Source organism: Tasmannia lanceolata, unplaced genomic scaffold (assembly GCF_043159265.1).
Source record: "Tasmannia lanceolata isolate RefF3 unplaced genomic scaffold, GAP_Taslan_0.1 ptg000018l, whole genome shotgun sequence".
Taxonomy (NCBI): domain Eukaryota; kingdom Viridiplantae; phylum Streptophyta; class Magnoliopsida; order Canellales; family Winteraceae; genus Tasmannia; species Tasmannia lanceolata.
Genome location: NW_027518695.1, coordinates 21,558,708 through 21,586,364, shown reverse-complemented (window position 1 = coordinate 21,586,364; position 27,657 = coordinate 21,558,708). Strand labels below are relative to the sequence as shown.

Genomic DNA, 27,657 nt, shown 5'->3' with positions numbered 1-27,657 from the left:
TGAGAATTTTTTGGAAAAGTTTAGGAAAGAAACATTTCTAAAGTTTCGTACCTTTCTCTAGATTGTGGAAAGAAAAATTTTCCATCAGAAATGTTTTTCATGCAATCCAAACAGGGTAGAGGAATATTTGGCTCCTCTTCAGGGGTTGAAAATACCAACTTTCTTGTAAATCAAGAGACAGTGGATCCAAGGAGACTCGTCCAAAATTCTCCCAGCCATAAAGAAAAATCTCCCATTTGAACTGAAAATTAGAAAATAAAAGATAAGATTGTTCAATGGTTGGATAATATTCTTACTGGATTTTTTTTTTTTCTTATCAAAATTCAAGGACATTTTGGGAAAGGAATTTGCTCATTTTAAGGGCTTTTAAGTCTTTCCTCATAGATAATATCTAGGCCATTAGATCACAGTATTTCAGGAATATTTTAGCCATTTCAAAAAAAAGAGAAGAGGTTTCCAAATTTGCCTTCTGAAATGAGGGCAACCCTGTAACTCCTAGGATCTGTTCTGCCCATTAATCTAGGAAATGTTGGGCTTCCATTTGATCAATTGAGGCCGTATATGAAATCTGGATGATGCGCGGGGGTCATCCATACCATTGAATTGACTTGATTTTGTGGGGATGATAATCAAATGTCCATTCCTTGATCTACGACTTTGGCGCTTAATTGGGAAATCGGGCCCCATACTAACAGTACGGATGACGAGATAGACTCATCTGCACAATCAAATCGGTTTGATCTCAAGTAATTTAAGAGAATTGCAATGCTGATTCGTTCAATTTGCACATGTCGGCCCTGAAGTGTTCTGATTTTCTCCGATTATTGAGCTGATTGTTCTGATCATAATATGTTACAAATTCCTTTAATCTGCAAAAATAGAAATATCAGCCGGAATTCATCGCAGAGAGAACTGTAAAGAGACAACCCTCTTCAAATTTTCAATCAGAAACAATGCAAGTACAACTTTAATGATCACATATAGATAGGCTCAGGGCAAGCGAAAAAAGAAAGAGATTAGGATTACAGTTACAATGAGGGAAGGAGGCTATAAAGTAAGAAGAGAGCTACATAGTGTACAAGGGAAGGCTTGTTTGTTCCAAGGGCCCATCTAGTATAGTACCTGGTTTAAACAAGAGAAGAGTCTCAGCACATCTCCTCCAGAAACAAAGTTAAACAATCAACACATGATAAAACAGGCAAGCACACAGAATTTGGGTGAGAGATCACAACAGTCCAATCATAATAAGATCATTGAGACATCAACTCAAACCAAAATCCAGTCTGGATTACTAATACTAGTCAATCCTCTTTTTCCAATAAATAGAGGACATTTCAATGTAGAAATGAAAATGATGACTTGAAGTTAATTACAAGAGGATTAAAACACAATAATAGTTTCAAAATGTTGTTTTAAACAGTGTTTTTTTTTTGTGTGTGTGTGTCTGTGTGGGTGTGGGTGGGTGTGTGTGTGGGGGAGGGGGGGGGGGGGCGCACGTTATGCTCTGTTTAAAATGTTATAAAGCAAAACAAAAAAATGCATTTTTTGAAGAAAATGTTTTAAGGGTTTTGTTAACGTGCCCCTGGGGCACTCGATAAGCTGCATTGGAAATGTATATTTGCACATGGTTTGAGAAAAGAGCCTTAAAACATTTTAATACTCTCAAAACAACGTGTAGATTTATTGCAAATATACTTTTCCAATGCACTTTAACCAGTGCCCCTGGGGCACTCGTTAACAAAACCCAATGTTTAAAACGCATTTTAGGCGTAATAAATGCATTTTTGGCGAACTTTTCTACAAGTCATAACATTTTTGGAATAGGGTCTTCTATAATTTGTATATTAAATTTAGGGAAATGATAACAGCACAACCATATTTTGATGTTTTCACAAACCATCTTGTCCTTTAGTATTTAAAGAGAAGTAAAAACTCAAAAGGTTATTACATTTCCCAAAAAGCTCTCATGAGCCAATTAAAGAAGAAAAGACAGCTAGGTTTTTGCCAATATCAAAATATGGTTATGCTGATAACATTTCCCTGAAGTTAATGTTATTATTAGGATTTTGATTTAACATGGGCACACATATATACATACAGAGTTTTTATATGGTGTAAGCCTATATAATCCAGTATTTTTCAAAAAAGTACCTTGCAGCCCACAACAATGATTCTGGGCCTCTGATCTACAATTCCGCTATAGATCGGAGGGCGAGGATCATCCTATGGAAATGATTTTTTGGGAACAACCTATTTACGTTGTAGCCCATCAAATGGACGGTTTGGATCTTCTTATGTTGTGAGCCGTAATACACACGCACACACACGCACACACACACACACACACACATATATATATATATATACCCTTTCTTAAATCCATTTATTTGAAACCAAAACATATTAAACATGTTCTATTCATTGAACATTTTTTCCATTTCCATTTACTTGACCATTTTTTACTACAGTTTTTTACCACTACCGTACAAAACCCGAATTTTTCCCCTCCAGTATTTGTCATATCAAGTTTTGCTAAATAATACGATCACGGCAGGGAATGAAAATAAATAATAGCAGATTTCATTATCATCTGAAATATGTACCTGATTGTGAGGATTTGGGATATACGGAGAATGAATGCAGAATGAAGATAATAATGTTTAAAAAGGATAGGCACTGGATTAATCAGTAACAGGTTGGAAAAGCCCTCTGGATTCATCATAAAACCATCTGCAAAGTAAATTACTCCCATAAAAAAACTGGAATATGGATCCAAGCGCAAAATATATCTGTATATCTAATGCAGTCATATTGATTCAGATGCATAGTTGCAGTACTGGCAGCATAAAGTCCCCCACCAATAGCATGCAAACTATACATATATCTGCATATGCCTCTCAACAAAGTGAATAAATAAGGTCATCAATCCATCAAGTCCAATAGGTAACAAATATTAAGACCCACAGCCTTATTAGCAGAGATGAGAACAGAAAATATTAATATTGATAAAATTATGATTCATGTAATTTTTGTCCCCAGATTTCCAATTATGGCACCAGAGGCCACACCTCTTATAAGACCGACAGCCTTAGTAGCACTGTAGCAGACATGAGAACAGAAAATATTGATATTGATAAAATTATGATTCATGCCATTTTTGTCCCCAGATTTCCAATTATCGCACCAGAGGTCACACCTCTACACTGATATATTAGGTACAAACAACAGTTCTATATGATAGTGTAAACATGATTAAAAAAAAATTTGTCGTTTTTCTCCTTTAAAACAGCCATCAATATACCCTTTACTTTTCCAAAGTTTTACAGCCCATGCCATTCCCGATTTAAGTATCAAAATATCCCAAAACTAATTGAAATTTACAAATGTATGCCATTATGCCCTAAAAACGAGCGCATCCTCTCTTTCCCAAATGACCAGCCCATTTTTTGCCAAAACCCCTAAAATTTCTTCCCCAAAATAGACGAATCTAATTAAAACATAAATTTCCTCCCAAACCTGCTATTCTCACACAAAATCCCAATCACGCACTCCTAATTTTCGATTGATAGCCAATTTCCCTTCCAAGAATTCGCCCAACTTTAACATACCACAAATCCCTAATTGATTCACCCAAAAATAACAATTTCCCCCCTTTTCACCTATAAATAGCCCTCCCAAAGCACAAAAAATACAAGGCAAAAGCTACACTACAAGCTTTCTCTCTCTTAAGTTATTGATTTTCTTTATCTTCATTTTTTACTACTTTTGCACTGGAGCAGCAATCGAACGACATCTCCACCATCTTCAAACATCCCCACACAACCTTTCACCTCAATCTCTTCTCCTCCTCAGCCCGGACACAAGACACAGGGTTCGACGGTCATCTCTGCAAACCGAGAAGGTCTGAACCTATTTACTTAATTAAATATTGCATAGTCTTTGTTTACTTCATGGGACTTGCTAGCGTCCATCGCAGAAGGCATTTCATGGATGGCCTGTTGCATGTGAGAGCAGCCACCTCGTGAATGAAGACAAAATCTGCTGAAAGTGAGCCTGTGTGGCTGCTCTGACATGCAACAAGCCATCTGAGAAATGCCTTCTGCGATGGACGCTAGCAAATTCCTTACTTCATTATGCGTAATCTTTGTTCTGTATGATCTCCGTTTACTTCATGGAATATTGCACAATCTCTATTCTTTTCTTATATTGCATAACCTCTATTGTTGTATCTTTATTCAATTTCCTGCACTGTGGGTTTCATGAGAATTAAACTTGCTGCTTCAGGGTTTTCATCAATTTTACAGGAAGTTAACATTTTCAGAAGTTTCTCGCACAAAATACTCCCTTCTAACACTAGGCCTACTCATACTCTTGCTAGACTCAAGCTTTCATTAAGGATTTGTTTTACTATTATTCTCTTTATTTCGTTCATAGATATCATTTCATTTGATTCAAATTCTCGAATTTCAGTAATCAAGTTATGCTTTACTTCATGCACCAGCATTTTATTTGATTCCCAACTCTGGATCTGAGTCTACTTTACGATTAACTTCCTCATTTTACATTTGCCTTTTATTCGCATCCAAAATCTGGATTTAGCAATCAGTCTCTTTACTCAGGCTATTGTGTATATTGGGGCTCATCTCTAAATTCTGAGACCATTTCATTTGCTGACTGCAAAATTTCAGAACCTCATTTGCTTAAAGCAATTCGTTTTTTATAAACCATTTTTACACAACCATCTTATTTTACCCACTGATTATAGGTCCAACCTTTAATCTCAGAGGCCCCTTTTGCTATTGTTGAGCATTCCCTGTTTTAAAAACCCCTCTTTTGAAACTTGCTATTTTACTTTGAACATAGCTCTGTAATACGTTCTCTATTTGCAGTTTATTCTATTTTGCTTTACATGTGCAGACCTTAAGCTTCTGATTTCTGCTTGCATATTAGTTCGCTACACGCATCAGTTCTCATTTGTGCATTGCTAAGTTTCATCTTCTTTTTTTTTTGAATGGCCATGCTAAGTTTCATCTTGTTTGCTTGAAGTAGTTAAGGAGTCAATTCTCTGTTACTGCTTGCACTGTTGGATTCCATCTATCAATAGATTTTATATCTTTAGGCCAAGCATCCAGCTTTATTACTGCACACCTTTATTTAAGCTCCAAACTTTATGTTGTGTTTACCTTATACCCCATTGGTGCACATAAGAATTTGCTGAAATTGATATTGAACAGCCATAGGCCGATACCTACACGTGTTCACTTGGACCTATCAACCATTTAATTCAAATTTAAAATTTAAATTCATCTCCCGTTACTAATATCAAATTCAAAGTTTCAAAGTTTTAAAATTTTAGCAGTTTTCAGATATTGATTTAAACCTATCCTACGGTCCTCATCCTAACCACGCCATTCATTATATTTCTTTTGTGCGGTAACAATAGTCACTTAATTATAATAAAAAAACAGTACATGGAAAACAGGATGACATGTCCCACAAGGACAGTACAAATTTACAATATGGTCAGCCCTGAATCATAATGGTGTCAAATACCCAACGACAAATCCAGTAATCACTTCGTTAGCATATCTACTGTCTCATTGGAAAATCCAGGAATATGTCTAAAGGTTGGTGATATCTCCCTGCCAAGATCACACGTCCATGATGAATCAAGCAAATCGCTATGATCAGTGTTTACAAACTCGGACTCGAACAAGAAAGCTCGCCAAGGTAAAAGCAAGTCGAATCGCATGGATTGATGTGATAAATTTTCATTAACCTGGGTGAGTCAACAGAGTTTTTGATTGACTCAGTAGTTTTTGATTGACTCAGTGGGGCCAAACTCAGACTTGGACGAGAAATCAGCCAGAGTAAAAGCATAGTCAACTTAAGTGAGTAGATGGTTGACACACGGAGTTTTTAACAGTGCCCACAATCCCAAGATTCTTTGAATCTCCTTCCAACTAGGCGTGGTGCAACTTGGGTCGGGTTCAACCTGATTTTGGCTTGGGTAGGGTTGGCATTTCCACAGGTTGGGTTGACTTAGATTTGACAAAAGCCAAACCGATTTAATTTTGGGTTGGGTTAGGGTTGAGGCCTTGGCAGCCCAGCCCGAACCCGACCTAGAATTTTATCTTGATTGTCAGTGTTATTGTATTTTTCTGTTTGGCCCAAGGTGAACCTGAACCAACCTGACTCAACCCGACCAGATTTTGGGTTAGATGGGTCTGGTTAGGGTTGAGAGATTTAGAGGAAGGATGGCTTAGGGTTGACCATCCTCAACCCGAGGCTCGGGTTGGGTTGGGTTAGGGTTGAGGGAATGCTATCTAGGGTTGGGTTAGGGTTGGCCTCAACCCGATCCAACCCAACCCAAGTTGCACCCCTACTTCCAACAACAATGGACCAACTAGTTCCTCAAAGATATAATCCAGTCAGGAGCAATCTTACTTCCATTTCAGTTGAATACATTAAGCCAATGCGACCAGATAACCTTTATCTTTCTACCATAGTTCTACTAATTGACACTATCCACCAGTTCCAACGTACACTAATTATCAAGAAGCCTTGGAATTTCTTCCTCGTGAGTTGTGAGTTGTGACTATAGAAGTCCCAAGTCTACTAAAAAAGAAAGTTCCAAAACCTTATAAACTCCTAAACTCAATCTAGAAAATAGGGTATAATTCATTCCCGCTCAACAATGGTTTTATCTTCGTGGCCCAAATCAGTTGTTTCTTAATTTGCTGACAATTGCGCTCACAGTGTCCACAGCTGTCATATGTGGTCGGCATACCACTGTTGGATGTTACCATCAGTATAGCTCGCACTATCAACCAATTTCTCCATTGATTGTAGCACATCACATGGGTGATCCCTCCATCTTTACCCCATGTCATTCACCGTATCAAAATTGACTCAGGTAGCCTCTTTGTAATATGTTTCTTTGTAAATGCAAAATCAGATTTGACTCTTCCCTTAAGATATTACATGTCTTCTTCCTTTTTCAATCTCATTATTCGATTAAAAAATATTTTCACAATAGAAACAATGTAGAGATTCTTACTCATTTACATAGTTTACATTAGCTTATGAAAAATAGCAGACGGTGCTGAAAAAACAGTAGATGTACATGAGCAAGTATTATTACGCAACAAATTTTTATCATCACTGAAAATAACCTTACCTAGTAAAATATTTCTATGCAAATAGATGCAAAATAATTGTGGTAAAAGCTATGTATTAAGAGACATACTTGCATAAGAAAATTGGATGTAACCCATAGTTTGCCCCGTGCCCTACATGAATTCTCTTTTCAAATTCTTCCTTGTACTTGTTGGGAGGTATCACCTCACACCGGCCATGAATTAATCCCGCCATTATTGTGCTTCCATGATTAGACTCGTATACCTGTAAACATAACATATGAACTTCAACATTTAGCAAATAAACATCACTAAGAATAGTTCAATAAAATCAACACTTGATAGAGAGAATCGAAAATATCGTAGAAATTACAAAGAAATTGTTAGAAACTTGAGACATGCAATTCTAGGAATAAATAGCACATTTCTTAAAAATGGCACGCATAAATTATAAGATTCATCATATTTAAAGACAAATAAGTAAAACATAAGTGCTAAAGCCTACCACAAAGAAAACTTGGTCTTTTAGATGCAAAACAAGATGCTACTATCTAAAGAACTATTAAGCGCAATTGTCTGAACTGAGCTGACATGTTAGATAATGGTGCAACAAATACGGTGATGGGCTAACGGATAAGGACAGTGAAACAATTGGATATGTTCTCACAGTCTCTACAAGTAATCACACTTATTATGATGAGTGGATTCTAGATTCAGGGTGCTCTGTTCGTGTATGCTCCAAGAGGGAATATTTTGATATGTTCCATGAGATAAGGGTAGGTGTAGTGTCCTTGGGTGATGGGTCTACTCGTGTCATCACAGGAAAGGGATGGTGAAGATTGAGATGTTCGACAGAGTGGTTCGTACTTTGGGTGGTGTGGCATATGTGATATTTCCCAGAGGTTTGGAAGAATCTAGTGTCACTTGGCCGGTAGGATTCCAGGGGTTGCACGTACAGTTGCAGGTGGAGCTATGAAAATCACACACGCTTGTATGGTTCTAATGAAAGGAGAGAAGCGTAGTAGTTTATATCGTCTGGTCAGGGACACAGTGACTAGTGCTCTTAAGATCTTGATGGTTAGTTGGAAACAGAGTAGTGGTGTGTGCACGCGTAGGGTCTCTTTCACAGTTGGTGCATAGATGGGTTTCCATGTTGCAGACGATGGTGAGGAGATAACGGCACCTGCATTGGTGAGGATGGATCGAGGGGGAGTTGACCGGGTGAGTCAACAGGTTGGTAGCTATAGTGCAATGACCATGTTGATCGAGTTAGGATTCAGAACCAGGACGATTCGATGGTGTGTAGCTGGTACTTTGGAAGGCCAATGGCGGTTTGCAGAGACATTGGACCAGTGGAGACATCAACAGAAAATCTCCATGTGGCAGGGAAACAATCTAAGGTCGAGATTTGGGAAAGTTGGCTTGTTTCCCACCACATATTTCCTATTATATCTAGGATTGTTGTTGTGGTGGAAAGCCAAGACAAGAAAGTATTTTAAGTTTTTGGGAAAACCTAGATATCATAGGGTAAAAGCAAGGACTGTTTTCTCTTGGTGGGAAGGCTAAATGTGAGGCGTGGTGACTACCCCAAGGGAGGCTATGTGAAGTGCGTATGGGAGAGAGAGAGAGAGAGAGAGAGAGAGAGAGAGAGGAGGGCTTCTTCTTGGGTTTTTCAACTAGGGTTTTCTCGGGTTTCTCTAGTATATGGTCTTCGTTGAAAAGCAAGGGAAAGGGTTGTGGGTTTGTGGGATTCAGATCAATCCATTGCAATCCTTGTAATTTTGCTTTCTCTCAATACTGTTCTCACTCGTGGATGTATGCATATTGGCCGAACCACATAAATCGTGGTGTTCTTCTAGTGGTTTATGTTTATTTTTACTTTTCGGTTTCTTGTGCGCGAGCGGATCAGATTTTGCCCGCCAGATTTTCTCAACACTATGACCAAATACAGCCTTCTGAAACTACAAATTTGCCTACAGATTCTTCACTTTCTTCTCATTGGAGCTACTAAAGAGGAGTGTCGTCCACATACTGAACGTGAGTAATGTCTAATCCAGAGGGGTAGAATCTGAATTCCTTGATTAGAACACAGAGCGAGCCTTAACCATCATTTTGCTGAGCTACTCAACTACAGTGGCAAAAAATAAAAAGGGGCAAAAGGTCGCCCAACAAGAAGCCCTTGAAAGTCTGGAAGAAACCCCTGGCAAAACCGTTCACCAATATTGAGCACCAAGCTGAAGGGGCGCATCTCTGCATCCAATCACACATCTACTATTGGAGAAATTATATGGAGCGAGGCCTTACAACAATATGGCCCTTGTACGGTGGAGGAGGTACCACCCTTGATATTTGATCCAACGGCGTCTTCTTAAAAAGTGAGCTTCTGCTGGATCAAATGTCAAGGCTCGTACCTCAATCGTATTGTTGTAAGGCCTTACACCACATAAAAACTCCTACTATTGACGCCCATCCTACCGATAAGATAATACAAGCAGCTCCACACTATCGTACGCCTCCTCCATATCTACCTAACATAGAAAACCACTCCTCCCACTTCTGTGAAAGAAATCGACATGCTCGTTGGCAATCATCACCCCATCAAAGATTTGTGTACCATGAATGAAGGCACTTTGACACTTCGAGATCAGACCCCCGCCACCACAAACACCCCCATGAACCTAGCTCCTTTCATCGAGAAAAGATCTTTCTTCTGTTCATTCTTGTTGAACAGGATCTCTAGCCCATCTCTGCTGACCGAATCTAGCAAGCCCAAACTCAATCCCAGCTAGAGTGAGAGATCCCAACTCTCTAAGGTGTAGAGACCCTCGTAGAAACTTGGAGTCTCATAAGAAATAGAGGTTGGATAGTTGCACCTCGTTCCATGAATTATCAAAGAATGAATGTGGTTTGATCTCCTTCTAGCACGGGCAACACTATGGAAGTATGTTATGTTCATATCTCCCATTTCTAGTCAATTTGATCTAGAATTATGTCGCCATTTCAACTCTTGGAACAAGATGATCCTATTGTACCCTTCCTTAAGAAGAGCTCTTTTGAATATGATGCCTTGCACAAGAGAATCGGTGCCTTCCTTATCATCTAACACATAGATCCTAGCAAGAATGACACATTTTCTCTATGCAGCTAGGCCGTTATGTTCTCTACCCCACTACCTGAAAAATCTAAGTTTCTATCTCAATAAAACAGCAGCAGGACCATGCACAACCACCAATCTCTCCCGCATCTTTGGATCTTCTAACCAAGAAAGCTAGAATCGAAAAGGTTAACGCCACCATTATGCCAACCTAGGATCTAAAACGATGGATTGGTGACCTGAAATCAGTTTGAGAAGCATGATTCGAATAGATCTAGGGAAGAGTATGCACCATTGAAGACAAAGATTGGGAAGAGTGTGCTCCATTGAAGAGAAAGCAAAAGCCAATCTAGGCAACTCTTGAACTGCACATCCTGGTTTCTTTCCCAAGTAAACCAAGCCCCTGTGAGAGGAAGATAAAATAAAGCATTTCTGCAAACAAAATAAAAAACACTTACATACTAAAATGGGTTCTTATAGCCTCTCATTCATAAAGCAAGTGACATTGAAGTCTCTCCATTCACATCATAGGATCTACCATCTACTACGGATCAAATCCAACTCATCTCACATGCTGCTACGAAGCATACAACCGTTGGGGCCGCAGACTTTAGAAAACGCCCACTAACACCCACCTCAACCAAACCAAGGTGGCATAGGTGTCAATAAACTCCTCCTTGACCTCAAACAAAGCTCTATCCAAAGCAACCAAAATCGTTTTTGAAGGTCCAACCGAATCGATAAAAGATAATGTGGATATGGTACTGCATGAATATGGTACTGCAACTGATCTCAGCCAAATCTGCCACATACATCTCATTCATCTTTTTCATTTACAATGACAAAATAGATGGCTTATGATGAGCCAACAAAATATTCGCATCGGCCTTTTTTTCATAGGTCCCCAATCCTCTTATAGTCTTATGTTCTAACTAAGAGCCTTCACTGAGCAACAATCAATTGTAAATATCCGCCTTCCATTCCTCTGTTACTGCTTCTAGGCCTCCCTCTCATTGGTCAAATGCAAGCCGTGCCCCCATAAAATTCATGGACGACTCTAGGCGAGCAATCTATATATCCCTCCTATCATTTCCTTTCCCCTTCGCACAGGCACAACCAGTGGATCATACTTCTTGTATTTCACAAGGAGCGCTACTGACATGAAAAAAATCCCTTGCTTCTCTTTCCATTCCACACCATATTCTGGTGTGAACATTTAGCTTCCCCGACAGATGCCAAAGATATAAACAGTGACATTAAAAAAGTCAAAATTAACCCAAAAATCTCAACTATGGGTCTTCTCTATCCACTTGATACAAAGCTCAGCCTACACTCCTCTCCTTGTGGACGCAAAGGCATTCCTTATTGGAAATGGCTATTTCAACCCAAGAACCCATTGAATTGACATGCTTTGCAATTTCCCCCCATCTAAGTGGAGCTGAACAAAGCTGACTAGTGTATGAGAACCGGAGATTTTTAACATTTATAAAATCATTATTTTGATAATGGGTGTTAATCATGATTCTTAAGTTCTGTCAACTTCAAACTGTAACATAGATTTGTGCAACGACAAGCTGATTTGTCTAACTTGCCCCAATAAACTCCAAATCATGATTTCCAGCACGCCCCGAAGTTGTACATGGAGAGAGAGAGAGAGAGAGAGAGAGAGAGAGAGAGATCACTAGTAACCTGGAAATAATTGGAAATACCATATCATTTTGGAAGAAATTTTGTCAACAGGTCAAGTTGGAATTGGGCGTCATTTCTTAATTATTAATTTTGGGAATTTTTCCAAAATTTCCCTAGTCAGTCAACCATATTCCAATTAGTCATTAGAACTATTGATTCTGTCAAACAATTCAACTTTTGTAAAATGATTTCTAAAAAGTCCGGTGTAACAACCATTAGCATTCTAATCATAAGTTACAAAAATGCCATTTAACCATTTTCTTCTCAAACCCCATGAACCATGGCCAAGGCATATAGTACATTTGCGAGAAAAGAAAGGTGAAGGGCTGAGTGCCATGGTCATGGCTTTCTTGTTTTTGTCAAGCACTTGCACTACATGGACCTCAGAAGCATGAATCATGTATCATCGATGTCGCTCCCACTTCCGAACCGCGATTCGACACTCCTTAGGAAGGAGCGACCAAGGAGCTTGTCAAACCCTACTGATGATGTCATTCTCTCTACACCATCAGTTACAATTACTCCATCAATCCTACCATCACCAACTTCCTTGCAACAAACTCCTCTAACTCTTCAAAGTACTTCATTGGAGCAAGCACAAAGACATCTTCAGAAGGCAAGGGGAAAGAGAGTAAGAAAATGAAGATAGTTAGAAATAATTACATTTTTATTTTTTTTGAAATGTATATGTAATTATGTTTTGAAAGATATATATATATATATATATATGCATATGATTTGAAATTACTATTTTTTGATACACTTGGAATTTTGAAAGCCAAAGAAAATATTACATAAACGCTCCATGGCGCTTCCAACCTTACTCTTCTAGATCCATGCTTCCCCGCCCCCGCCTGCACCCGCTTCGTGCTTCTGAGCATGAACCACACTTGGGTGTCGAAGCTTCGCAGGGCAGGCGACATCGCCAAGGTCGATATCAAAAACGTCGCCTTCGGTGGCCTTGGAGTGACCGGCATGGACAGACACAGATAAGGGGTCGGGTTTTGGCAGAGTAGAGCTCGAAAGAGCAAACAAGATAATCAGATCCGATCTGGTTTAGGGGATTGAGTCTTGTGCGTGGTTGTTGGGACTTATGACCTCCATAGCAATAGTCGTCTTGGACAACGAATGGGTTAGGGTTTCATGTTGTTGCAATGGCAATCAGAAAGCGAGGATAAGGGTGAGATGGAAATGGAAAGGAAATTCTTTTGTTTCTAGGGTTTGTTTATTCAAGGAGACGAGATGGGCATAGCCACGTCAGTTAGTAGCTCCTCGTCCCCCCCTCTTTCTCTCTCTTTTGCAATTATCAAACTTCAATCAAATTAGGCATCATCAAAATCTTAACAAAGGAGCCACGAAGAGCATTAAAAGCAATATATATATATATACATATATGTGTGTGTGTGTGCGCGCGCGCACGCACGCACGCAAACAGGTTGTTTTTATTTCAATAAAGTGAAATGCAGTCTTGCTGGCAATGCGCATGTCAAAAATTGGATTCTACATTAAAAAACGAAGTCCGCATTGTTGATTCTCTATTATCACTTCTTCCCAAAGTTGTGAAATTGTTCAAGTTATGTAAGAAATATTAAAAGTCTAAATAGAAAAGAAAATGTATTATTATCATCTATGTTGCATGGATTCTTTGCCCACTATGCCGAATCCATGTCGACACGTCTCCACATGCGGTGTGCGGGTCGGACATGGAAGTAGCCGTGTCCCGCACGAATCCTATTTCTTTAGGGCGAACCCGACTCATCGGTGTCTCTTTTAAAATGCAAATCCTGTATATTTTCCCTTTAAACGTGTTTTCTTCCTAACCTTTTTTTATATGAAAGCACAACCCATACTCTTTTAATAAAAACCCCAACGCCTCGACCTTCGAACATTGTCCCCCCTTCCTCCTTTGACGCTCTTAATACAAAACTCACCTCAACCCTCTATCCTCAAATTTTTTACGAATACACACACACACACACACACACACATATATATATATATATGAGAAAACGGTTCCTACACATATGTGTAGAGAGTTCTCTACACACTAGCTTAAAATACGGTGGGGGCCCACATTGTTTGGGTGATCCAAGCCATCCATTTTAAAGGCCCTCACATAGATAGGGTGTCTACAAAAAATCAGATCCATAGAATCATCCCAACCCTACGATCAGTGGAGGTAAAATGGATGTCTTTAAACCTTCACAAATTAATCCATTTTTTGGCTCCACAGTTCGAATGGTTAGGATGATCCTACAGATCTGATTTTTTATGGACACCCTATCTATGTGAGGGCCTTAAAAATGAATGGTTTGGATCACCCAAATAATGTGGCCCCCCCCACTGTATTTTAACCTAGTGTGTAGATAACTTATCTACACATATGTGTAGGAACCGTTTTCTCTCTCTCTCTCTCTCTCTCTCTCTCTCTCTCTCTCTCTATATATATATATATATATATAGAGAGAGAGAGAGAGAGCATTTCCTACACACTTGTGTAGGTAAGTTACCTACACACTACCTTAAAATACAGTGGGGGCCCACATTGTTTGGGTGATCCAAACAATTCATTTGAATGGTCCTCACATAGACAGGGCGTCCACAAAAAATCAGATCCATAGGATCATCCCAACCCTACGATTTGTGGAGGTAAAATGGACGTGTATAAACCTTCACAAATTAGTCCATTTTTTGCCTCCATAGTTTGAACGGTTAGGATGATCCTATGGATATGATTTTTTGTGGACACCCTATCTATGTGAGGATCATTCAAATGAATGGTTTGGATCACCCAAACAATGTGGGCCCCCACTGTATTTTAAGGTAGTGTGTAGGTAACTTATCTACACAAGTGTGTAGGAAATGTTCTCTCATATATATATATATATATATATATATATATATAGAGAGAGAGAGGAAAGTGTCTCTAGTCTCTCCCCTAGATAAGCTTATCTACTCCTCCCTTTAAAAAAACACAGTGGGCCCACGCTGTTTGGATGGTCCAAAGCATTCATTTGATAGGTCCTAACATATATAGGGTGTGCCCAAAAAATCAGCACCAAAGGGTCATCCTAGAACTTCATTTCGTTGGGCACACCGTGTCCAAAATGGACGCATATAAACGTGGACGTTTATATGTGTCCATTCTGGGTACCACAAGGCACCACAAAACGAAGTTCTAGGATGACCCTTTGGTGCTGATTTTTTGGGCACACCCTATCTATGTTAGGACCTATCAAATGAATGCTTTGGATCATCCAAACAGCGTGGGCCCACTGTGTCTTTTTAAAGAGAGGAGTAGATAAGCTTATCTAGGGGAGAGACTAGAGACACTTTCCTCATATATATATATATATATATATATATATATATATATATATATATATAATTTAAAAAGTACAGAATCCACGAATCATACTTTTTGGGGTTTGCCAAATCCGACACCCCAAATCCAGGGTTGGATCCCGACACGCGAATCCGAATCCACGCAACATGGTTATTTGGAAATCTAACAATTATTTGGCAGGAGTACATTTCAAGGACCTTTTTGGAAATTACTTTTATAAAAGTCTGTTTTTAATAAAATCATGATTTTTTGACATTGAAATATAGTTTGAAGAATAGGGAGTTTTTGAAAAGAAATCCTATATTTTTTAGTAGAAAAATAAAAAGGGAAAATTACATTTACACCCCCTCTAGTTTCTGACACATTCAACTCTAACCTTGACTTTCAAAACGTGACAAGTACACCCCCTGAGGTTTTTTTAATGTGACGGAGTAGACCGCGAGGTGGAAATGACCAAAATGCCCTCGTCTTCCCCAACTGAAAATTAGGGTCTTCACACTTGAAAACTGAAAATTAGGGTTTGGTTCAAACCCTCGTTTATTTATCAACACAAACCCTCGATTTAAGGGTTTTATTTGTCTTCATTCACATCATTATCATGCTTTGAACAAAACCCTAATATTTTTGGCTTTTTTTGGTCTTTATTAGTGTTTTTTCTTGAAATGTGTGGTTTGATACTTTGATGTAGCCATGGGGTAAGGTTTCATTGTTTGTGGTGGGATGTCTTGAAGAAGAGAAGATCTCTCTCTCTCTCTCTCTGTGTGTGTGTGTGTGTGTGTGTGTGTACCGAGATGGGAAGACAATGGTGGTGGCCGGAGATGGTGACAGCGGCGGTGGCCAATATTGCAACGGCGGCGGTGATGAAGGAAATGGTCTAACCCTAATCCCTTTGCAATGGCTTAAAACCAGTAACGATGGTATTTTTGTCCTCAAAATCTTAACCCAGGTTAGTTTCAGTCTTTCCGTCGGGTTAACCTGACGGACCGTTGACGGAGGGGGTCTAACTTACAAAGTGAAACCTCAGGGGTTCTACTTGTCACGTTTTGAAAGTCAGGGTTAGAGTTGCATGTGTCAGAAAATAGAGGGGGTGTGAATGTAATTTTCCCAAATAAAAAAATAAGAAACTGATTAAGCAAGTAAACTAGTTTATATCCCAGCCTCCTCGGACAAATTATTGGTTCTACCTACGCCTATGACATCCACATGGCTGTGACATTAGATCTTCCATTATATTGTGGCGCTGCCCCTATATGTTTTCATGCAATCAACCATTAACACTGTCAATAAAATGGAAGTCAAAATCACCTAACTCTTAAATATATCCATTTATATCTTTCTACATGTGCTAAATATGGATAAAGAATTCTCTGCTCTCATGTCTCACCTATGCTTTGAAAAATGGTCTTTTCCATGTCTTGTTCCTAGGTGATTGCTAGGCACCAAAGAAGCACTACTGCCAAGGTTACAATGACTATATCCTAAGCTGCAATGTTTCCATTGACCAAATACATATTATGCTTCTTGGTAACTTAGTCAAATGATGATCAACATCAAAGAATTATAGAATCTTGCATAATTGGCAAAATTAGTGCATGCGTTTATGTATTTATAATGAAACATAAGGGACTTGTGCAAAATTAGAACAAACAAATTCCTTGTACAGTAGGCTCCTAGATCAGAACATGACACACTTTAACAAATGCATTGATATTATGGTCTAGATCTGTTCCCTTCAGTTTCTTGTTCTTGCATATTTGCATATGAAACTCAAAAGGCTATAGCACTGCAATTTTACAATAGGCGCACTAATCTAAATGCTAAACATAAAGTAATTGAAATTTAGTAAGATAAAGATGAAAAATATTTTTAAAAATCAACATAAAGAAAAAGCAAGTCTGTTCACCTCATTGTATTCAGGGGTGCATGGTCGGCCAACAACCTCAGGCAGATCATCCGGAAAATAGCACCGGTTCACAATAGCCCACTTTGAACTAGTTTTACTGTCTTCCCACAAAACCTATAACAGAAAAACCACGCTTTCTTCATAAAGAAATGAAATGTATACAGAGAACATAAAAGACGATGTTCTATAATTCAAGGAGCAGGTTTGCAGTGGCTGCAAAGAATTAATTAGAAATTCGCTATGGATTCAACTTTCTGAAAAGTAACCAGCGGCAAAATTAGCTGTTTCAAGTGATGGTGTTAGTCTGTTAGACATAAGTCTGCAAGGATATCAAAGAGAGAGAGAGAGAGAGAGACAGAGAGAGAGAGAGAGAGAGTGAGAGAGAGAGAGAGGGAGTGTGTGTGTGTGTGTCGTGTGCGTCTTGAAAAGACATATCAATGGCTTGTCTGAAGTTTTGAAGGTACAGCTTGTGATTCTTAGAACAGAAACGAGCATAATCTTATAGCTTCTAACTAATTAGATGTCAATACAGTTTCAATTTTCTGAAAAAATGACCAGGGGCATAAAGGGCTATTTCAATGGATATTATTAGATCTTGGAATGAGTTTACAAAAATAATAATGAGAGAGAGAGAGAGAGAATGAGAGAGTTTTGAGTAGAAAATGGCTTGCCTGAAGTTTAGAAGGTGACAGCTTGTTATTGTTAGAACGAAAAAGAGCAAAATCTTGCAGCTTGTACACTATCCCATCAATGCAACAAGACTCATAATAAGTCCTCTCATCTGCAACTTTAAGTACGCCACCAACCCATTCCACATTATGCAAGTCCTCTGATGAAGACCTACTGCAATCACTGGACCCATTCCCACTGTCCAAGTTCCCATTGGAAACAGCCTTTGTACCATCTAGATCTTCTCGCTTAAAACCATACCCAGGCTTACATTCATAACCCTTTGTTAAATCAGATGGTATTTTTAACTCCTCACGTTCAACCTCACTAATTTCATGCATTTGATTTTCAGAAACATCAGCATTCCCCGGTGTTTTGGCATCTCCTTCACATGACACTTGAGACTCATGAAGGGCATCAATACCATTGTCAGTGAGTCGGGCAGGATAAGAATGCCCCACGTTTGGCATCTTCAAATCCGGTGCAGACTCAATATGGTTATTTCCAGTACTGGCAACCTGAGCAGAAATTGGTAAGGCATGGTTACCATTAGCAATTATTTTATGATGATTAACCTTCTGATCAGAAATTTCCATTTTCTTCTCTGGAAAAGCCCGAACTTCGGTGGTGTTTGAAGATACCTTTGATGTGCCAATAGCCCTGCTAACGCGACCATATTTAGGAGGCAATGGCTTACCATTGCTCATTGTCAAGCACTTAGGGCAGTGCCACTCACCTTTAGGAATGCCTTTTTGATTAAATGACTGAAGGCATTTTAAGTGGACTCCTTTCTCACAAGCATCGCAAACAAGTAAATTTTCAACATCATTGATGGAAACCTTGCATATTTGGCAAGTTAAAGGTTTGTTCATGTAATCAATTGGAGGAATCGTCCAATTGGGATGATCAGGAGGCCTTGGTTGCAGAATCTTCTGAACATTTTTAGCAATGTCATTGTGGATAGTAAAGAGCGAGGGAGCTAGCACAAAATTTGTGCCCTGCAAAGCCTTTTGCACGTCACCGGGCGCAGTTTGCACCACAGAAGATTTGGAGTCGTTATCTCTTATGGCCTGAGGTTGGAAGGGATTCACAGTGTGATCTGACATGCTAATTGCTTGACCAACTTTAGCCACTGTGAGAGATGGGGATTTTGAGGAAGCCAATGTTGGAGCTTTCTCCACCAGGTGATCTCCAGAAGAACTTGCTGCACAAGAGAAAGTGAGAAACACATATTCAGTTAAATCATCTATAAGCGAGCATATTGTGCCAGGCAGAAAATAGAGAGAAACGGCATCCCTAAGTTCTCTAATCTCAACCATACTTAGCAAAACTCTGATTTAAACGGCGTTATTTTTTAAAAATAAAAACATGTTTTATTGGTGTGCCATTTAAAACTTTTCTGGTGAAAAAAACTTCGTCGCGTTTTAGATGTATTAAATGCATTTTTTGGCCAACTTTCCAACTTTACCCCCACTATATTTTGCACGTAACAAAATTTTAAACGCATTTTTTTTGTGTTTCCCTTTTTTTACTATGTTATTTTTTTTTTTAACTAATACAGTATTAAACTCGAATTTTTCCCATCCCTTTTTTTTTTTTTTTTGCCGAATCAAGTTTTGCTAACTATAATCTCAACAGATATAATATTAAGTATCTGATATCTATATCTACAACATAAAGTACCGTGGACTATGAGAGCTATAATGCTCAGGGAGGACTGAATCTCTGTCCAAATAATCACTTGAAAGTAACCAATCTCCCTCGCTATCTTCATAAGATGATGCGATTGTATCAAAATCTAAAAGTAATTAATAATAAAGATACCTAATACCTGACAGACTCATTTAGACCAAAGTTGCTCCAAGTTTAAGTAACTCACCTGAAGTTGTAATTTATAAATAACAATAAAACTGGCCTCCAACTACAATTCAGTGAATGGCTTGCTGATGTATGTAAATTCTAAAAATGCCTCTGGCTCTGGCATGTTACTCCTTGGACTCTAGGTCTACTCCAAGGGCACAATAAACATCTTTGCAACATGTAACTACTATTAACAATTTCTTACAATCGGTAAGCCTTATAAGATATTAGGCATGATGTAACCATCAGAATGGAATAACATATAATTCCAAAAATAATTCATTTCACAATCCAAAGCATGTTTCTAAAAGGTTTCTGCGGCTATATAAGTTGTAAAATGATCTCTAATATTAAAAGTTTGAGAAGGACATTGAGAATGAGAAATCTGTGACATATAAAGAGAATTAGGCAAACAGTCAAGATCAATGCTAGCTAACATGCAATTTTGGGTCGCACACAGGGACATGTATGTGAAATCGAGACAATTCATCTTCTAGAGCATCATGTGGCGACCTACATGATCTTGGTCCCCTGCCAAACAACCCGTGTGTAAGATGGAGTACAAAAATCAATGGTTAATCTTTTCTTGAAAACCCCTAAATGAGGCTTCATGGATCAAGGGCCTAGAATCATCCTATTAGGGTGCTCTCACGAGCATTTGGCCAAGCTTATGACCATTTGGAACAACAAATCCGAGCACGTATGCAGGGCACAAGCAAGGCCCATAAAGTGTGTTAGGAAAGAGCGTAACAGCCAGGCTTTTAAGCATTTTTCATAAAGCAATTGATTGCACCTTTTATACCAACAAATAGTCTGTTCTCTATACGGAGCCTTTTCTACTAACAAAGAGTCTATTCTCTATACTCAAGATACTCTGTTCAGTCATTATGAAAGCATAAGAAAAGGCACCCAACGTTCTTCAGTTCTAGTGTACAAAACAGAAGATAGTTTGTCCTTCAACACAAAGAAAAAAGAAGAGGCTGCACCTCGAACTTTTGCCAAATAAGACGGCCCATTTGATTGTGCATCCAATCTGAAATGTACAGCTTCGGCTCGAGGCACTGCTAACGGAGAAGGAACACCCTCTGAAGAACCACTGGCCGGTGGCATGCGAATGTTAGACAACTGTGCCTCATTAACTTGTGACCGATTTAATAAGGATGTAGAAGCAAATGAATAAACAGGAACTGCAGGTGAAGAAGGCTGAAAGCCTCCAGTAGACAAAGGCATTGAAGTTGGTTTGTCCAGTGGGAACCTATGAGCTGTGCCAGCATGAAAGAAAGCACCAAGGCTTTCAGAGTTTGTGCCAAAGCCCGCTTGAAGCAATTGAGATGAATTTGTAGCAGGTTGTGCAGTAAATTCCTTGGATAATTCCATCTACAGAAAAGAAATCCAAAGGGAAAATTAGATGCCCATTAATGTATAACATGCCTTTTTAGCATAAGAGGATAGCATAGTTAGAAAAACCTAGACCACAAAAATGTCAATCCATACAACTCAACTCAACTCAACTTAGCCTTTGTCCCAAACTAGTTGGGGTCGGCTAATGAATCCTTCAGAAAATTTTCATGAAGAAGGTGAAAGGGTCTACCCGGATTAAATTGACTAAGTACACTAGTTGGGTTAATCTACATGGATCATTTTCTTCCATTATCTCCTATACAAGGTCATGTTCTCTGTTATGTTCCTAGACATCAAGTCTTTCCTCACTGTTTCAAAATTTCAATCCATAATGACGGATATAAAATGTCTCTAGCTCAAAATATGGATAGAAAAATGTCCAAAAAAACGGTGATGAAGAAAAAGTGCTGTAGAAAACTGAGAAATGCCTTCTCAACAAGGATCAAACACGATATGCAGCAAAATGTCAAGAAGAGATGCAACAAAATATAATCACACGAGAAAGAACACAAGATTTATGTGGTTCGGCAGTGTGCCTACATCCACGGGAGAAGAGCTTACACGATTTCAGTTTAGGGTTACAAACTTCTCTTCTTCTTGGCCAAGAAAATACAAAGAAACCTAAAGTGTGTAACTCTAATATGTGGCTTATATATCAATGCTATTGCATCAAGAAAATTACCAAAATATCCTTTAACGGAAAAACCAAAAATTAAATTTTCCTTCCGAGGCGTTGCCCCCTGCATCCCCAGCTCGTCCCGCATGTGCATCGTGCAAATTAGGCCGTCACAGTTCTGTATAATGCTAGAGTACAAGGCATCTACACAACAAGTGTTTAAGACAGGATCGACACGATAAAAACTCATTTATATTCACCCAAAATTCTAAAAATTGTGTCAATATATGTCCTCAAATTCTAAATTTTAAAATGATAACATGAAACTGCTAGAAACCCCTACATCAAAACCTATCTACAAGATTCCCCCCAAAATTTTCTTAATTACCAATAGTACATTCTTGTTCCTTGAATAGCTTTTAATTTTTTCTTTTACCCATTTTACACTTCATTATATTACCCTTTGTTATAGATAATGTAGAAATCTCTAAAATCTCTCCCTCATTATTTAATCGTTTGGAAATCTCTCTCTCTCATTCTCAAATGGACTAATTTCCCTCCCACCATACCCAATAAGATTCTCCTCTTTTTTGGCATCTCTCTCAATTGAATAGATCTCATCTCCCTTCCACCATCAATTGTGTTTAAGTATTTGTTTGGGAGAGAGAGAAAGACCAATGAGTTAAGAGAGTTACCAAAAAAGAGTAGATTCTTATGGGGTATGGTAGGAGAGATGGATTTAATTAATAGAGAGTTACCAAAAAAAAGAGGATAGCCGTATGGGGTATATATATATGTTGCCTCAGAGAGAGAGAGAGAGAGATTTTCAAACTGGAGAGATTTTGGGGATTACTACATTATCTATAGAGTAATATAATGAAGGGTAAAATGGGTAAAGAAAAAAACTAAAAGCTATTTAAGGCAAAAATACAACAATTGGTAATTAAGAAAATTTTGGGGGGGATTCTAGTAGATTAGTTCTGATACAGGGGGTTTCTAGTAGTTTTCCCTTCATTTATTCATGATTGTCTTTGATTCAAAAATTACAAATAAAAGATTCAAACATTTATGAAAGTGCTATCAAGTGTTCACACTGACAAAAGGGTCTCATTAGGTAAAAATCCAGATAATTTAACTACATTTTTTTCTACATACAATGCTAAATCTCAATTAAATACACATTAGATGCCACCCAAAATCTCGGGAGGAGTTTGAGAAGCATTTAGTTTCTCTAAATTCATTAAGAATTACACTAATGAGAAGAACCTGATCGAAAGAAAAATAAAAGGCAAAAAAGAAAAGAACTAAAGCGAAGGAGAACACAGAACCTATAGGCCGGGACCCCCAACCATCCGCTTCGAAGGTTTTTTTTTCAAAAGTAAGAATTAACCAAGTTTTTTAAAAAATTTCAAAGCTGTGAAGTTATTTAAATATGGGATTTGCTAGTGACCATCACAGAAAGCATTTTGCGGACCGGCTGTTGCATGAGAGAGCAGCCACATAGGATCTTCCGGTTGAAAAACAACGTCGATGAAGACGTATAGGTGCACTCTTACATGGTGGGGATTGCAATTTTCCATGAATTTCCCATTTGTCACTCATCGATGAAACTTTGCTTATTTCTTTTTTTGAGGATCGACGAATCAAATGATATTTCTGTTCCAATTTCTGCCTCTTCCTCTCCCTCTGAATCAAACTTTTCCTTCCCATAGCTATGGTACACAACTTTCGTTGTTCACACATCACATGTGGATCGGTGGATTTCTCATAGTTGGTGTTGGCTGCACATGCAGCCATTTTTATGGTAAGAGACTATGATCCAACTACTCGATACAACGATCTATTAGACCGTGTCCTTAGGCACCGAGATGCAACCATATCACATCTCAACTGCGCATGTATATTTCTACTCTTTCACAGTTTTGGCTTGTATATTCATAAAGATACCATGAGCGCTTTAGGGCGTCCCCAAGATATGTTTTCAGATACCGCTATACAATTACAACCCATATTTGCTCAATGGGTACAAAACACCCACATAGGCTCAGATTTTGTCTCATTCATTTAATCATCTAAGGTGGCTTTCCCTCATGCAACAGCCGGTCCGTAGGGCCTTCTGAGATGATTCCTAGCAAATCCCTTCAAATATATTTTTTTTAAAGGAAATCCCTTCAAATATTATTGAAAACAGTGCCAATAATATGTTTCTAAAAATGCAATGAAAATAAATCGTAGAATTTGGAAAAAAAATTGTTAAGTTTCCTTGAAAAACTCGATAAAATTATGTTAGAACCCAATAAAGATGGGTTGTAACCATGGTTTAAAATTTCGGTTTCGGTACCGATTTCGGACCCCTGAAATTTCAAAGTAATAATTGAAAAACCTTATTTAATTCATATCTAAATTTCGGCCGTTTCTTCTTCTTCTTTTTTTAAATTACAATTTCTTGAAATTTCGGACTGAAATTCTCGAAATTCCGAAATTTCAGCCGAAATTTGGTAAATGCCGAAATTCGAAATTTCGCCAAATTTCGGTTTCGGATTTCGGCCGAAATTTAAAACCATGGTTGTAACTAATTCTAATGACAGATTGCCCAGACCTCAGTTGTCAATACCGTTTTGTCTGGTGTTTTGTTTTGGTCGGAGAGAAAATTTCAGAGTTTCGTTCTAGAAAAAATGCTACAACCAAAGAATTTTTTTAATAGTTAAAAATAAAAAATAAAAAAATGGGAAATTATTAGAAAAAATATAAAAAACCCAATGATTTGTGGACACGGACACGAGTGTCGCATGTCGATACAGACACGGAGTGTCGGACACGGCAAACCCCCAAACTTTAGAAACGGGGACACGGCTAAAATAGAAAGTATATGTAATCATGATTTGTGGATACGGATTCGTGTGTCCAGTTTCGACATGGATACAAGTTGTCTAAATGAGACAAATACAATATTCAATAAAAAAACAAAATTTCACACTTGACACGGTACAAAAACATGTCCACACACCCACATTAAGTCTAACACTTCTAGCAATACAAGTAAAAGTGTCCAAAGGAGTATCAACACGTGTGGACACGTGAATCGGCAATAAATTCGAAGTGTCGGCCAAATCATAGAAAAACCCATTATACCAACCAAATTTAAGAAAAAAAATGCATTTTATCCACCTAACATTTTCTTCACAGGTCCAGCTTCTCTCAAACCGTTAGAAACTGGTAGTGCTCTTTCAAATAACCTCTCAAAAGACTCATAATAAATTATACAGTTGTCTTCTTTTATATAAGCATCTTTTAAATAAATCAAAACCTAGTAACGACTGGCTATCATGTTTCTTCCACTTGCATTTTCCTATTTGTAGGTTATATTGCACAACCTAAGGACTATTAAATACAATGCCTAAACCATTGGGAATAACTCTAACATTCCAATGAGGTCATATTTGAATGCCTAATAGGTTGCATGGTTTGTTGTGGTGCCCAATCCATAAACCCCTACAATATGATTTTCATCCCACATGCATCAGATGGCAAGCACATGACCGAATAAACTTAGCAATAATTATCATGCGCAATGCGTAGACATTTTGAAGTAACCGCGTAGCACTGTCATTGCCACTTATCAACTCCAAATACCAAAAAACGTGATCATGACTTTTCATGGCTTTATCCTCTTTAGATAGGCTAAAATATTAGCCAAGTATGGCTTTCAGACGTTTTCACTCCTAGTCTATAGAGTTTGTCATGGTTAAAGCAAAAAAATAGCAAACTATTACATATTGCAGAGAGAATTAAAACTTTGTTTCTACAGTAGTATTTGTGACTTTTCACAAACTCTGGACGAGCTCTAAATATAACAAATCTCAAACACTCGGGTACCACAAATTTGAACAGCATCCAGCTGCAGAATCAATCAGTGCCTCCCAAGACTTGCAACAATGATTGGCACTCGGGTGAAAATAGGACTCTTGGGAAAAAATAACACGAAGTATAGATAGCAGACATTCAGCTAAACATATGGACTATATTAATGCACGAAACTGATGCACAAAAAACATATACCATGAAGTGATTAGGTATGACGTTGTGGAATTGCCAATAATTGATTTTTTAAAGTAACTATGCATACAAGCGAAATCCCACCTTTGCTATATAAACTTCAGAGCTAACCAAAAATTTGATCTATCAATATTCAATACACTAAGAGATCAAGCAAAGCAGCTCATATGTGATTGAGAAAAACAAAACATTAACAGTGTGTTTGGTTGCACAAAAACAGAGATGGCTTAGGGGTTTTGCTTGGAATTTGAGTGCCACTTCAGCAAAACCCCTTGTTTGGTTGCCAATATAACATTGAAATCCCGGGAGACTACCAGGGATGTCTCCTACTTAATCATTGCATGTTTACTGATGTGTCACCCTTACCTCCTTTCAATGAAATCCAAACCAAAAACCACAAAAAGGTGGAATATTGCTTCGATTTCTTGGAAATGATGTGCTCACTCTCTCTCTCTCTCTCTCTCTCTCTCTCTCTCTCTCTCTCTCTCTCTCTCTCTCTCTCTCATCCCTGTATATTGGTAATGACACTCCCTACCACAGCTCTCCGAGGTTGACAACCAAACACAACTCATCATTATTGATCATTATTGTACGATGTAAGTTCCAAGTAAATCTAAAAGGCTTGCTTCCTCCCCGTTGGCTACTTATACGATGTGAACGTGGCAGTTCGTGGTATTTTTAGTAGTTAGTCTATTCTATATTTAGAAGAGATCTTGGAAGTATTTTTAGTAGTCATCATATACTATATTCAGCAAGATATCTTGAATTAAACTCAGTAGTTATCTCTTTAATAAAATAAGTTGTGATCTTTCATTGGAGCATGAATGAAAAAACCATCTCTTTCTCCCTTAATCTCTATTGTTCTTGAGGCCATCCACCCAGATGTAGGATTATTTGAGTCTCTCTTCCAAGCGCCATATTATTATACCACTACTCTACGAGGTAAATACATGCAACCAACAAGAGTAAAAGAGAACAAAAAGTGTAAAGATTACCTTTCTCTTCGCGAGCCAAACCTTGTCCGCTATCGATATGTTGTGGGGACGGTACCCAATCCTCTGATCTATCCACCGATTAAGACCGAGATCCTCAATCAAAACCCTAACTGCATCCCTCGGAAAAAGATCCTTCGGCGCAATCCCCTCGCAAATCAAAGCCAGCTTCTCCCTCGCCTCCGCCATTAGCCCTCTCTCCACAACACTAGGGCTCCTACCGCTCCTCACCTCACCCAACGCAGATAAAACCATCACAATCTCCGCAATTCTCTTCATATCATCACCACATTCAACCCTAGCTTTCTTCCCCAACCTCGCCCCTGAATCAAAACCTAGCCCTTCTCCACACATATCCACCACTTTATCCATCGATTTTGCTTCAGAAAACCCCAAATCTTCAACTTTATCCATCGATTTTCCGTCAGAAAAGACCGGATTTTCAGGTTTTGAGACCGATAAGTTCTGATCCATCCTCTCACCATCTTCCATCCGAAGAACCTCGAGATTTTCCCTTCGTTACAGAGCGAAAACCAACGATTTTCATTCACTGTGAGGGTTTCGAGAGAAACAGAAAGCGGAGAGAAAGGGAGCGATCGAACCTGCAAAGGAGAGAGATCAGAAGCCATGGGAAGGGGAAGAGAAAACCCTAGGGGGGGCGAGAGAGGGAAAAAGAGGGGGGGATTTTAAAAAATATGAAAAGAGTGTGGAGAGAGATTTGAGTTTGTTTATATACCTTTTTGGCGGGTATTTGGAGAGCTTTAAGTTCGGCGACGGTGAGAGAGAGAGAGAGGGTTTGTAAGAGAGCAGGGGAGAAAGGGAAAATCGTTTTTCTCGCTTACGAGTGTTTTAAAACGGAGAAGGGGAAAACGACTTTTGGGGTGATATTTGA

At 38.5% G+C, this 27,657-nt stretch overlaps 1 protein-coding gene across 2 annotated transcripts; it reads right to left on the bottom strand.

Moving 5' to 3' along the window:
• Positions 1–218: 218 nt before the first annotated feature.
• LOC143851249 (uncharacterized) lies at positions 219–27,657 on the bottom strand. 2 transcript variants are annotated; one of them, XM_077360600.1, is made up of 8 exons: positions 27,502–27,657; positions 26,769–27,367; positions 20,687–21,077; positions 17,843–19,044; positions 17,172–17,285; positions 7,250–7,404; positions 2,604–2,730; positions 219–869 (listed from the first exon to the last, which is right to left on the bottom strand). In XM_077360600.1, the coding sequence occupies exons 2-7, from the start codon at positions 27,255–27,257 to the stop codon at positions 2,682–2,684; spliced, it is 2,400 nt and encodes a 799-aa protein (XP_077216715.1). In that variant the 5' UTR covers positions 27,258–27,367; positions 27,502–27,657; the 3' UTR covers positions 219–869; positions 2,604–2,681. The 2 variants fall into 2 exon arrangements, with proteins under 2 accessions (XP_077216715.1, XP_077216714.1); XM_077360599.1 differs by lacking the exon at positions 219–869 and adding an exon at positions 910–1,122.

What these genes read in the sequence shown, in the direction of transcription:
- LOC143851249 (XM_077360600.1), bottom strand. Translation starts at nt 27,257, where the DNA reads ATGGAAGATGGTGAGAGGATGGATCAGAACTTATCGGTCTCAAAACCT. An exon ending in TTTGGCTCGCGAAGAGAAAG is followed by an intron (nt 21,078 to 26,768) that starts GTAATCTTTACA and finishes TCTTTTCTGTAG; the next exon opens with ATGGAATTATCCAAGGAATT. An exon ending in TGTCACCTTCTAAACTTCAG is followed by an intron (nt 17,286 to 17,842) that starts GCAAGCCATTTT and finishes TTTCTGTTATAG; the next exon opens with GTTTTGTGGGAAGACAGTAA.